Below are 13476 nucleotides of genomic sequence, written 5' to 3'. Positions count from 1 at the left end.
TTCAGCTGGTGCAGGAATACCAGATCCATCCCGTCTAAGACTTGATGATGACTTTTGGCTCGAGTGTACTGTTGCACCACAGTTGTGTTCTGTAGCAATGCATTGATTCACATATACAATAGATGTAATGCAGTTTCAGTAAATTTGTATAACTCTGGTTATCCCATAATTTGAAAATCCTGTGAGGCTGAAAATTACATAAAGTCTGGCAAGCAAGAAAATGTCACTTTCTTTGGAAAAATAAAAGAAATGGATTGCTCCGGCCTAAGGTCAACATGCCAGAGCGTTTGAGAAGAGATTTTTTTGGAAGTGATTTTATGCTTTCCGTCAGGGTTTACAGTATTGTTGATGGCACGAGTAGCATAGGCTGCAGCACTATTCTCAGCATCAAACATAAATGGATGATGATGGAAACCTGATGGACTATGTTAAGCTGAAAAGCTCCTTCTAGTAGTAGCTTTGCAGGGAATAGCTCTGTGTCACAAAAACATAGTTGTAACTTCCATATAGATATATTATGAAGTTAACGACTCCAAGACCACTTGTTGGCAATATACATCCGGGCAGTCTATGCTTAACCCCAAAAGTTTCACTTTCGGCCCAATGGTCACATGACCATTAGGGTCTGGGAAATGTAGGAGCTGCTGGGTCTTAGATGACCCAAATCAGTTCTGCAGTATTGCTTTGTAGGAGAGTATTCCTTCTGTAACTGGGGCTAATGTATCAGCCTGAGTTACAGGGAAAATCTGCCAAAAAAAAGAAGTCATGTTAAAATGCCTATTATGAGCTTTGAGGAGGCACAATGTATAAAAAAATAAATGGACAACTGTGCTATTTTAAATAAGTAAAATAAGTTTAATTAAAAAAATTATGTGGAAAACCGATAAGTTTGTTTTTTCTTACATTTGAGTGGATATTAAAATGAGGGAAAAAACATGCAAAAATAAAAGTCACTAAGGGGACAGGGAGGCGCTTCATGGAGACAGTGGTTGAGAGTAAATAGGGGAGTAGGTGGCCCACAGGTGGAAAGTGGCTCTTTGCAAACTCTCTCTTGTTTAGTTTTCTATCCTTTTTAGCAGTGCCTTTCCTGCTGGTAAACTATATTGCAGAATTTAAGACTATTATCCTTTCTGCAGCATATATCTTTTATTATTTCTGACCAGAGATACCCTTTAAGGGGTTGGAGTTCTATTTTTCTGGTACAGGGCTCAATATCTTCTTCAGAAGTGTACAACTACATGATGTAATTCTTTCTACCTGCAGCCACCTCTAGGTGGAGCTCTTTCTGCATACTGACTATTCTACGCGGGACACCTTCCTATGTGCATGTAACTGGCATTTTATGATCTCTTACCCCACTAAAAATGACTTATCTTTATAAGTCATTTTACAAGTCATTTTTTTGCTTTTTCTTTAGGAATGTTTTTCCCTTGTTTGCTCTTATGTATAGAGTTGCCAGACTCCTCTAGCAAAGTTTTATCTTCAGTGAGGATCACAGGATTGAGAATGTTGAAATCCAACATCTTTGATGTTTCTTTGCCCTGATTTTTGCCCCTGATAAACACTGGATATCTAATGTGTAAGTCTTGGACAATAAAGAGAGTAATTAACTAAGTTTTTGCCAAATAGGTTTATAGGTTTGATGAAAGATAATTTTTCTGGGTCATGCAGAGTTTACATTCCTACACTTATTACAAAGATGCTCAAAATGTCTTTTCCATATCTCAGTACCTATAATATTACTGATATGCATGAAGACAGGTCGCTGGAGTTTGTCCATACCTCCAAAAGTCTGAATCCCAATTTTTAACCCATCCATTACAGCCAAGGTTTCCCCCTTCAAAAAAACCCCAAAAACTTAAAAAATGCTTATCTTATACAGATATTTCTAAATCGCACCACATTTAAGATCTCCTTTTCTCCTTTGTATAACAGTTCTGTGAAAATATTAGAACATTGGCATATGGTTGTGACATCACATGTACAGATGTGTACTTTCTTAATATTCCCATTGGCTGGGTATGTCCAGATACGTATGTAATTCAATAATCCAATAACCAGCGTTTCAATATAACATTATTATGTAATACTGTACCCAGGCCCAGATCAACTCTGTCAGTGACTATTATATAAGGCGTTGTTGTCACCTATAACTGGGGCTCCTATGGATATCCCTTTAACAGTGGATTTTTTTTTTTTTTTTTTAAAAAGTAAAATAATAATAGTAATAAAAAAAATAAAAGTCCTCCAGAATTCTTTTATGACATTATGTAACAACAATGTACAGTCAGATAATCTGTCAACTCTGGACATAGTTATGTAGTTACATAGCTATTAAGCTTACATAAAGACACAGGTCCATGAAGTTCAACCTACTGCATTGATCCAGAGAAAGGAAAAAGCCTCTATGAGGCAATCGCCAGTTACTCCATATTAGGAGAAAATTAAAAAAAAAACCTGGCAATTAAAATAAATCTGCGGCTCAACCTCTTATCTCCAAAAATCTTAGTATATAGCAGAGGTTCCCAAACTTTATTTTCTCGTAGACCAAAATTTTACTGGTTTCGGAGGACCCCCTGCTGCTACATTTCTACCATATTTCCAAAACTCGTCAAAAAAAAGTGAAGATTAGATCTAACGATGGAAATTTGCATCGCGGCTGAGACCCCCTGGACCACTTTGGGAATCACTGGTACATAGTAAATAGTTATAACCGGTAAAGAGGGTCCCTTGGTGCTTTCTACACTCTTTGGCCACAATAAGTTATGTACCAGTTCTTTGCACTAACGTGATGTGACTTCACAATGTGATTACAGAGGTGTAATATTACATTGGGATTCGTGTTTTAATTTATTTATTTTTTTAAGTACACTGCAATGTTATTTGCTTTTGTATCTGCTGCTTAACACTGAATACTGCTGCTTAGCTTACTTGTAGCCAGAGTACCTGCAAACTTCTCTTCTTCTATTGTCCCCAGTGTATATGCAGCAATACATTACTGTAGCCTAGCTACATTACTTTTGGCATTTAAGGGAGTCTGTCACCAGGGTGAAGTATATTAAACCAGTAACGCAGATACATGTGTCAGGCTCACCTGAATGTAATTTTTTCCCCTATGAAAGTTCATACATCTGTTGCCAAGATATTTATTTATTTTGCAATATAACAATGAGCAGTTTAGAGCACTCTGGCTTCTTTGCTCAGAAACCGCTGTGTCCCACATTGCTCTAATACACTCATCATATCTCCTCCCTTTTGACTAACAATCAGGGAACTATACTGAAATCTCGCCTGCTTCTGTGTTCTTCTGTTCGTGCCATGGTCATAGCAGTTTGTGCTCCAGACTTCTCACTTGCATATTGTCAAATAAATATCTTAGCAACTGAGGCAGACATTTTGATGGGGATAAAGTTGCTACATTCAGATGAGCCTGACCTATCTATCTGTGGTTTATATGCTTCACCCTGGTGAAAGAATCCCTTTAAATTTGTTCTGCCATGTTCTTGTACATATTTCCAGTTTATCAAGGTCTTTTTGTAATGTTATATAATCTAGGTTTTTCTAGCATATCATGACACTGGCCCAGCTTTACTCTTGTGCTTATGACTAGACACCGGTGTATCTTTACACACCTAGTTTGGGCCATAATTTTTTGACTTACTAGACATGTGGGTGTAGCTTGTAGCTGTGGACATGGCTAAAATGTCACAAAAATATGCCAAAATTATGTTGGAAAATTCTGGCTCAAAGTAAAGCCAAATAAAAAGTGGTATAGATTTAGACTATACAGTCTAAATAAGGGCTCATTCACACTGAGTATACGTCAGCTTATTCTGAACGTAAAACACGTTCAGAATAAGCGGCGTATAAAGCAGTTCCATTCATTTCTATGGGAGCCGGCATACGAGCGCTCCCCATAGAAATGAATAAGCCGTACACGCAGCGCTTCCCATTCACTTCAATGGGACTGCTCGTAGTGAAAAAAGCAGCCCATTCATTTCTATGGGGAGCGCTCGTATGCCGGCTCCCATAGAAATGAATGGAACTGCTTTATATGCCGCTTATTCTGAACGTGTTTTACGTTCAGAATAAGCTGGCGTATACTCAGTTTGAATGAGCCCTTAAGATATTCCACATTTACCATATGGAATCATCCATTGTGATAAATCTGACATATATTCAGACTGCTGGTCGACATTTGTCTATTAGTAACATAGTAAATATGGGCCTTTAGGTAGAACTGGTTGCAAATCAGTCTTTAACCAAATTGGAGAACAGTTAAGGGTGGACATGTCACATATGCAAGGGATATAAAGTCCACAATTATACATAAAGAATATCGAAAGAAGCAATTCTGAGTTGTTAAAAAGAGGTTTCACTGTCCATGGCTGGTAGGACTCACTACAGAAGGGTGACCTAGCCTGTTGTTCCCATCACTTTACTATCTAGAGCATACAGTAAGGATCAGCAGTTTTCATGTTTCAGCGTGCACATTGGTTTCTGACCCTTTTCATTGAGTTTTACTGGTTGTATGCAGCTTTTCCGGCTCATGTGTAGTAGAACTGGACCTGTTGAGATCTGTTATCTAAAACATTTGGAAGCACATTTCACCTTCCAGTAAGTCTAGCAAGGTTTACTTTATACTGATGAATACTTCACTTTGAAGGTAATGAACTTTACATGGACAAGTCCCAAATACCATCCATTGTATGCCAAATATATTCTCCATTGTTGTGTTAATCCATTCAGTGATGTGTTTTTTGTTTGCCTTTTAAATCAGGATGCCTTGAAAGTAATATGGAGCTCTTATTTTACACAGAAGGAAACACCTCTTGCCAATGCTGCTTTCTGGGCCGCTCGTAAAGGAAACCTGGCATTACTCCAGCTGTTGTTGAACAGTGGCCGTGTCGATGTGGACTGCAGAGACAGTGTATGCCCTTCACTTGTGTATGCCAAGAATTCCAGATCACTATCTTCACCATCAGAGTGGCCAGACAACAGGCCTGTTATTATTCCTTCAGCGTCAATATTATTCAATGGGTTAAACAAGGCTCTAGGTTATTGTAATGGTTTTGTGGTTTATGTGTTAAGAAATGCAAAGTACAGTCTAGTAACCGGATAAACAAAAATGCTAAGGGAAGGTTGGCACAAATACTTTATTTATGGCGCAGGACTTCCCAGAACTAAATGCATGGCATATTCAATTCTGAGGATGAGTTCCCATGGCAGTATTTGTGGTAGAATCTGCCACAAAGGATCTCATTCAATTCAATGGGAGGCAAATATTGCTTTTTTTTCTAGCTGGAAAAAAAAAAAAAAAAAAAAAAAAATCAGGTAGTAAAGAAAAAAAAAATATCTTGCCTAATCTTGGGGCAGATACCACCTGAACCTCAGATTGAAAGGAATGGAAGAAAGAATTCTTGTGTTGAATTCTGTGTTGACAGCAGAGATATTTCTGCTGTGGATTTTACATGGTGGGTCATGCCACAAAATCCACCTTGTGAACTTACCCTTATATGCTGTCTGTTTTCAATCAGTTGCGAAGCACCTAAGACCGCTTATACTGGACTAAAATGTGCCATTTTGGATGTGTAGAGGGATATCTGTGTGCAGTCAATAGAACAAACTGTATGCAATTAAAGGGGTTTTCTGGGACTTATACACTGATGACTTACCCTTAGTATAGGCCATGAATATGTATTTGGTGGGGTATGACACCCAAGACCCTCACAGATTAGCTGGTTGAAAAAGTTGGCCAGGTGAGCGCTGTGGCCTCTTCATTGAATACAAAGCGCACTGTCATAGATATCATAGGGGTTATGCTTTGTCTTGCAGTTCAGCCTCATTCACTTTAATGGGATTGAGTTGCTTCTGTACCATGTGACCAATGAAGGTAACGGCAACAGCACAGGTGAGAGGCCTCAGTATGCCGCAGCCTTGTCCAATAGCTGATCAGCAGGGGTCCCCGGTGTTGGACCTCCACTATTCACATATTTATGAGATATTCTAAGTCACCAATATATAAGACCCAGAAAACCCTTTAAAGGCTAAGGCTCCATGGGATGTCCCGCAGCAATAAAGCGCTGTGGGATAAACCACATGGGAACGCATTGAAGTTCTTCCCTCAGCACTGTAAACAGAAAGTTAGCAGAGTTTTCCTCCACAGACTTTCTGTTACAATTATACCTATGGGGAAACTGCCAGCGTTTCTGTAGATATAATTGACATGCTGTGATTTCCAAAACCGCGCCGGTTTTTGAAATTTCCAGTGTGGAAATTGTGGTGTGTCCGCACTGTGGTTATTAAGGCAAAGTGGGCATAGAATTCATTAGAACCCCATCCACTAACGCTGCGATTTTTCCTGCCACGGGCAAATCACAGCATTTCCATCCCGGCCCCAGCCTACAGTTGTTATCAAGTTTTAGAATACCAATGATCAAATATCTGGAACTCAAAGTTGATATGTATGAAGAAATTATTTCCGACTACTTAGAGTATTGTGCAGGGATCTGTAACACACTTGAATGGAGCTGTAATGGGGTTTCATGTAAAGTAAGTTACCAGTAATATGGACACCCACTGAATTTCTTTGTTTTGGCATTAGTCCCTGAAGCCAGACCCACATCAATTACAATATAATGGCGTAAGCCCTAACATAATCACATGGGAAATCCCATTTAACTTTACAGTGTTAATATGACTCCCACAGTTTTCTATATGAAAAACTACAATAGAAAATGTGAATAAGAAATAACAAAAAAAACCAGTGAATAATCCTGATCCCTACAATCACGTTATTTGGGTGCGACCTATATACGTGATACAGCAAATGCCAGACATGAAAACTGATGTCACAAAGCTATGACTGCGTGTACTAGAGCACTTTTATATAATATGAGATTTTTACTTGTATGTTAAACTTACATTCACCTTACATGGAAACCAGTGGATATGCTAAATATCCATATGGAAAATACATCAAAAACATTTCATTATAAACTTGCATAAAATCTACTTGCGCGTTACATTTACTATATGGTTATATTAGATTCTGATCCTATCATAAAAGCCTCGTACTGTTCTCATATGGTTCCAGCCTCATATGTTTCCCTGTGAGTCGCTTGCAGGATTGCAGAGTAACTGGCATTCCATTACAAACACCTATTGCAAAGGAAAGTTCTGGCTTAGAACATGTTTTGTATGAGTCACAAACATTCTCTGCCATGGAAACTTTCTCCACCCATCCAATCTCACGTTTTCTTGTTATCATCTCTCGTTGTATGTGAGCGAGCTTTGCTGGCTGTCTAGTTCCCTCTCAGCAGACTGACAGTAAAGTATCTATAGAACAATGTCAGTGAGTAAGAGAACAAAGTACAACTGATAAGACATGTTCTGCCCTTGAGGGAACCTCGCAGGAAGGAGTGGTATCATGCCAACTTTTCTTTTTATTCTGAGAATTTTAGGGAGGATCCATATCTGATACATTATGGTTGTTGCTTTTAGAAGTTGATTTTCATCTCCTTATTCTGCGTTTGACTCTTCCTCCACAAAATCCAATCATTTATTAAGATTTATGAATATTTTTTTCTTTATTCTGTTTTTTTCTTCCTTGAATTATCATCTGTAAATGCATTCAAAGTAAAATTCTAGTAAAAAAATACCAAGTTTAATTTTATGCATTATATATTTACCCAATGATTCCCACTATATATTGCACAATAAAAAATTTTATATAGTTTTATTGGAAAGTACATTTCAATATAACATAGTTTTAGCTGAGGAATTCAGGCCAAAAGAACACCCTGTTGGCAGATGCTTTTCCATAAAATCTATTCGCTAGTCTGCATATTTTTTTGTGGGATTTGAGCCAATGGTTTGCAGCAGACTTGATATAGAGGCAGAACTTAAAGCTCCTGGGCCCCAATAGGCAAAATATGTAATGGGGCCCCACTAATCACATGCTATTCCGTAATATTGCTATCTTCTTAAGTTGTAGAGAGACCTTTGGGCCCCCTGAGACTTCAGGGCTCAGTAATAATTGACCTGAACCTCCTATACTTACACCCCTGATTTGATATGAACATTAAAGGGGTTGTCCCATCATTTACATATATTCCCTATCCAGAGGATCGGTGATAAGAGTCCGATTACTGCGGGCCTGATTGTTGAGTCCGCCAGTGATCAGGAGAACGGGGGACCAAAGTACTGTAATGTGCCCGCAGCACCGTAGAAATGAATAGATAGGAGGTAAGTGTCCATAATGGAACAACCACTCTAATGATGACAGCAAGCAGGGATCTTGAAAAATATAAAGATATTAGACACAAAGCATATTAGCAAATTTGACAATTTTTATTGTACAATAAACACATTTTTTGTTAAAGTTTCAGATTAATAAACACATTTGATCCATGCATGACAGTAAGCCACTTTTTATATATGTTTGAGAGGTTGGTACATTTTTGGATTTTACTCATTATTAATGTCCATGATGTTTAGGTCTGTGCTACTTTTTTTCTGGATTCTTTTAGGTGTCTGACTGTAAATTAACATGGTAGAGCTATTGATTTGCTTGTTACGCCAATAAAATTACAGTGGACTACTCTGGAAACTGACAGATATAGACACAGTATAGCTAAAACACATCTGAGGATCAGCATGAGGATCGTGTTAGTCAGTGCCAGATCTCTCTTGTGGCTCCAGTGAGTATGAGTGATATCAATGGCTGTAAGAAATTCAGAAAGTTGTCCTATAGCGTTTATATTTATGTATGTGTTATTACAGATCATTATTTCATTGTATACCGTACTTGTACATACACATAACAAATATACAAAAGAGCATTGACTTAGCACAGAGTGTTAACTTGACTTTTTCAAAAGATTTCAATGACTTTCGCTGTCTTTAGTGACAAGATATCATGTTATAATCCTAATTATGAGGGTCTGTCCTTAGGATAGGCCATCGATATATCACTGGAGGTCCATCTGTTGGCACCTTCTAATAGAAGGGACCTGGGCTCTTTAGTGAGCAGTGTACCTCTTTATTACATAAGAAAGTAATGATATGAAAATTTTAGTCTTTATAAGTGAACCAACAGATTTTTCTAAAGTGTTTACTTATGGTATATTGTTATATTCACAGACTGGGACTACAGCTTTGATGGTGGCATCGTATGGAGGACATACGCAGTGTGTACGAGAACTAGTACTACAAGGGGCAGATATTAACCTCCAGAGAGATGTATGTATATATGCTATGTTAAAGCAGAATTGTGGGTCCACTCATTAGTTTTGCTTTGTCTGATTGCAATGTATAGTACAAGGATTTTTGGTATTCTATTTTATAACTCCTTGCCATTGTTTTGCAGTCGGGTGCTACTGCGTTGTTCTTTGCTGCCCAGCAAGGCCACAATGAGATTGTGAAATTCCTTTTTGAATTTGGAGCATCTACAGAATTTACAACCAGGGTAAGGAATGTTCTCTAGACCAGCGGTTCTTAACCTTGTTTGAGGTACCGAACCCACCAGTTTCATATGCACATTCGCCGAACCCTTCTTTAGTGATAAATCAAATATGATTTATTTCCAAATTCAAGACATAGATATGTTTTTTTACTGGTACACAAAATGAACCGTGCATATGGCCTAGGGTTCAATCGAACCCTGGTTAAGAACCATTGCTTCTAGAACATTGTATAACAAATATTTTGAAATCATTATGATTCCTAATATATGGGCTTTTTGTTTAATAAAAAAAAAAGTAGAGGAAGGGTAATAAATAGTGTTTTACAGCAGTAGTGCCAAAACATAAAGAAAGATGAGTTTATAATACTGCGGATAGCACTAAGCATTATTGTTATGCGGTATTGTCTGGCAATGTTATTAAATGGCTGGCACAGCTATGGCGACAAAGCAAAGTGGTGATCATTGTCTGTGACACTAATGGGAGAACTGTAGTTGGCAGGTTTATGTGGGTGCGAATTGTTATTGTCAATGAGGCCCTGTGTATAGCTATGTCTCAATGAAACAGTAGCCAATGCATTCTGTATATGTGTAAACAAGCACTGTGGTTTTAAAAAACTTTGCATATAGGCAATTGGAAGAAACTTTCTTATGTACCTCAGGCTAGTTTCTGTAAGAGACTCTGTTGCAGATTCCATCTGAAATCAGGCAGAGAGAAAAATCCTGCATGGAGGTGTCCATGGGTATTTTTTTCTTTTAGAAGGCGGCTTCTCTGTTTTTTTGGGTCCTCAAGAACGCTACTGTGATCCTAGCGTGAATGGAGAGAAATGCCTGTTTTTCCCCTTATTAGGCTGTTTTCCTGTTCTCCTGCTCTCTGCTAAACTACCTTTTAGTCTCCGTTCTCACAGAGTAACGCACCGCTCATTTAGACACATATACATGTGTCAGAGCACGGCGCTTCAAAACAGATCCTAATGGGATCTGTTTTGAAGCGCCGCACTCTGACACATGTATACGTGTTGTCAGGGTCTGCGGTTGCTAGGTGGGGTGGCATCAGGGGTGAACCTACCTTTGTCGCCACCTGAGGCGGATGACAGAAAGCCGCCCCCCACCGGGAGGAAGGGGCGGAGCGAAGGGGGCATGGCAGAGCGGCATTAGCAGGCAGGGAGAGGACCTGCTCTCTGCCTGAGCGTGAGGGGAGGTCGCTGGAGCAGCGCTGCTCCAGCGGCCTCTCCAATCCACCGCTCGGTGACGGTGATGCTAAGCCAGTCCAGGACAGCTTGTCCTGGACTGGCTTAGGTAAGCAAAAATGCCGCCCTCCCTGGGGCCCTGGCATAGTGCCACCTGAAGCAGTCACTTCAGGTCGCCTCATGGGAGGTGCGGCGCTGGGTGGCATAGACACACAAGTCCAGTTTGTTTAGTCCAAAACAAAGGTAGAGTTTATTTTCACTCAAAAAGGTAGTGCAGCAACAAAAGGAAACAATACAAAAATAAATATCTGCCCGGCTAGGCTCTAACTAAACATAAAATAGGTTACCTCACCTAGAATAACAGAAATCCAAAAAACCAGTAGAATCATTCAGGACACAGCTCCAAAAATATGACCTCTCTGTCAGCTCTTCAGCCAAGCTCTACCAAAGTGTCACTGCTGGAGCTCGCCTCTTAAGCCTCCTTGACAAGGAGACTTTCTGTAGCTGCTGGAACATCCCCAAAGTGTGGACTGGAGGGGGGTGGAATGACAGGTCCCGCTACCAATCCTACCTGTCATTCCTAAAAATCCAAGTACTTAGCATTTACCAAAATGCTCAGCAGACGAAAGTTGTCTGCTGAGAACAAAGATTCCTGGAAGTTTCTCATCTCACCCACCTGAGTAGTCTGGGTGAGATGTACACCCCCTCCATTATTTGAACAGCTATCAGCTTACAGTGTCTAAATGAGTGGCGTGTTACTCCGTGAGAATGGAGCCTTACTCTCAAAATCATTGCTGAATCTGTCTTAACCACTTCCGGACCGCCCATAGATTATATACGTCCGGGAAGTGGTTGCCTTGTTCTGACAGGACGTACCTGTACGTCCAGTCAGAACACAGCAGCTGCACGGAGATCGTGCAGCTGCTTTCAATGGGAGCTGGCTGTAACTTCAGCCGTAGCTCCCAAAGAGATGGCAGGGAAGATTTATTACCTCCCCTGCTATCTCAATTGCTGTGTATACAGCGCTCAATGAGCGCTGTATACACAGCTATGGACGCTGCCATAATTCAGCTGCCCTCTGACCCGGCGGACACGAGATCCACGGGGAGCAGAGTCTTGCAAGAGCTGCTGGGTCCTACAGGACCGCAGATCAGCTCAGTAAGCTGTGTATACAGCGTGCAGGAGTCTGTATTTCTCCTGCAACTGGGGTTAAATGTAGCAGCCCCAGTTATAGGAGAAATCAGCCTCAAGTACAAAAAAAAAATAAAAATCAGTGATCAGATGTCCCAAAAGGTCTCTTATTACCTTATGGGGACACAATCTGGAAAAAATATAAACTAAAAATATAAATAAAAAAGTTTTAAAAAAAATGTAAATAAAATAAAAAATAAATAGATAATATGCTAATAAAACGCCGTTATTAAAGGTTATAGCCCCACCCCCGACAACACCATACAAAATAAAAATTACCGTAACGGAGAGGAAAAACTATATTATAAAGTTTTTCAGTGACACTTAGTGTTATTAAATTAAAAAAATAAATAAAGTGAAAACCAGACACAGTTTCCCTCCTATTTTGTTTATATTTTCCTGGATATAAAAAAATTAACACATTTGAAAATAAAAATAACATAAAAATAAAGCCGTATGTGTCCCCGAAAAAGACGCAAAAATTAGTTGACTGAGACATATGAGAAAAATTTTACAGACCTCAAAACCACACATATAAAATAAACCTAAAATGTGTCTGGTCCTGGACCACAAATTGGCCCGGTACAGAAGTGGTTAAGACAGGCTGTGTTTACATTACTCAGATGACATGTCTATAGAAGTCTATGAAAAGGGGAGGAAGACGAGTGATCAGGAAGAGAAGGAGATAAACAGAATCTTTTTCTTTAACCCAACTGCTGTGTTCCTGATTTTTAGATACATACTGTAACTAACTGAAAAGTTATAATACTTATTGCATTCATCCTTCTGTTTCCTATGTGCACAGAGCATTTAACCAGATCTTAAACAGTTGTTGACCTAAGAAATAACATAAGACGACTGAGTGTGGTACCAATAGGATGCCATCATATCAGTTCCATGTTTGAGACGTGGCTCAGTGAGACATGGCATATTATTAGAACCTTATTTGCTCCTTATCTGTTCCTTTTCCTGCATGGCTGAGGCTAATTTTTCAAGCTCTTATCTCTGGTCTAACCTAAGAATGTAGTGTTTCTTCTATGGCAGTATACACTTTCTGTATGCCCCCTTATCTGCTACTGTATTATGTACCTAGCACTATAGACTGGGGAGGGGGGGTCTCTGCTGAGCAGACTGGAAGTAAGAACATCATTAGAGAATACAAGTACAATTGTCTGTAGTCTGTCCAGTGTATTTATAGCAACTTTAGAATTTATTTTCGCCCATAAGACTAAACTGTACTGTATATAGTAATATAGTGATACTATTGTTCAGGGAGACAACCTCTGGGTGTTCATAAGTGGTATAATTGATGGGTCAGCACAGGGGCTCAATGGTTAGGGCTGTGGACCCAGGTTCAAATCTAAGCTGAATTTGAGTTTGTTGTTCTCCCCAATTGTACATGGGTTTCCTCCGATTAACCCCACTCCCCAAAGACATATTGATAGGGTATTCAGATTGTGAGCACTACTGGGGCAGTGATAATATGGGGAATTTACTAATACTGGCATTTCTTATGACAATCTTAATTAATCCCACAACAGGCTTTAGATGCACCAAAATTATTAAGAGGCTGGTCAAGGTACTTGAAAAACAATAAGGAGGCAACACGGACACTGGTGTGGTCATCATCAC

General features: G+C 39.4%; 1 protein-coding gene across 1 annotated transcript in view; it reads left to right on the top strand.

Moving 5' to 3' along the window:
- ANKRD29 (ankyrin repeat domain 29) overlaps positions 1 to 13476 on the top strand; it is a 54962-nt gene that overhangs the window by 1297 nt on the left and 40189 nt on the right. The window contains exons 2-6 of the mRNA XM_075271968.1: positions 1418 to 1485; positions 1936 to 2019; positions 4781 to 4930; positions 9145 to 9243; positions 9371 to 9469. Coding sequence (XP_075128069.1) covers positions 1418 to 1485; positions 1936 to 2019; positions 4781 to 4930; positions 9145 to 9243; positions 9371 to 9469 — 500 coding nt within the window. The remainder of the gene's footprint in view (positions 1 to 1417; positions 1486 to 1935; positions 2020 to 4780; positions 4931 to 9144; positions 9244 to 9370; positions 9470 to 13476) is intronic.

The sequence above is a fragment of the Leptodactylus fuscus genome, chromosome 4 (genome assembly GCF_031893055.1).
Source record: "Leptodactylus fuscus isolate aLepFus1 chromosome 4, aLepFus1.hap2, whole genome shotgun sequence".
NCBI lineage: Eukaryota > Metazoa > Chordata > Amphibia > Anura > Leptodactylidae > Leptodactylus > Leptodactylus fuscus.
This window is presented reverse-complemented; position numbering and strand designations above follow the sequence as displayed.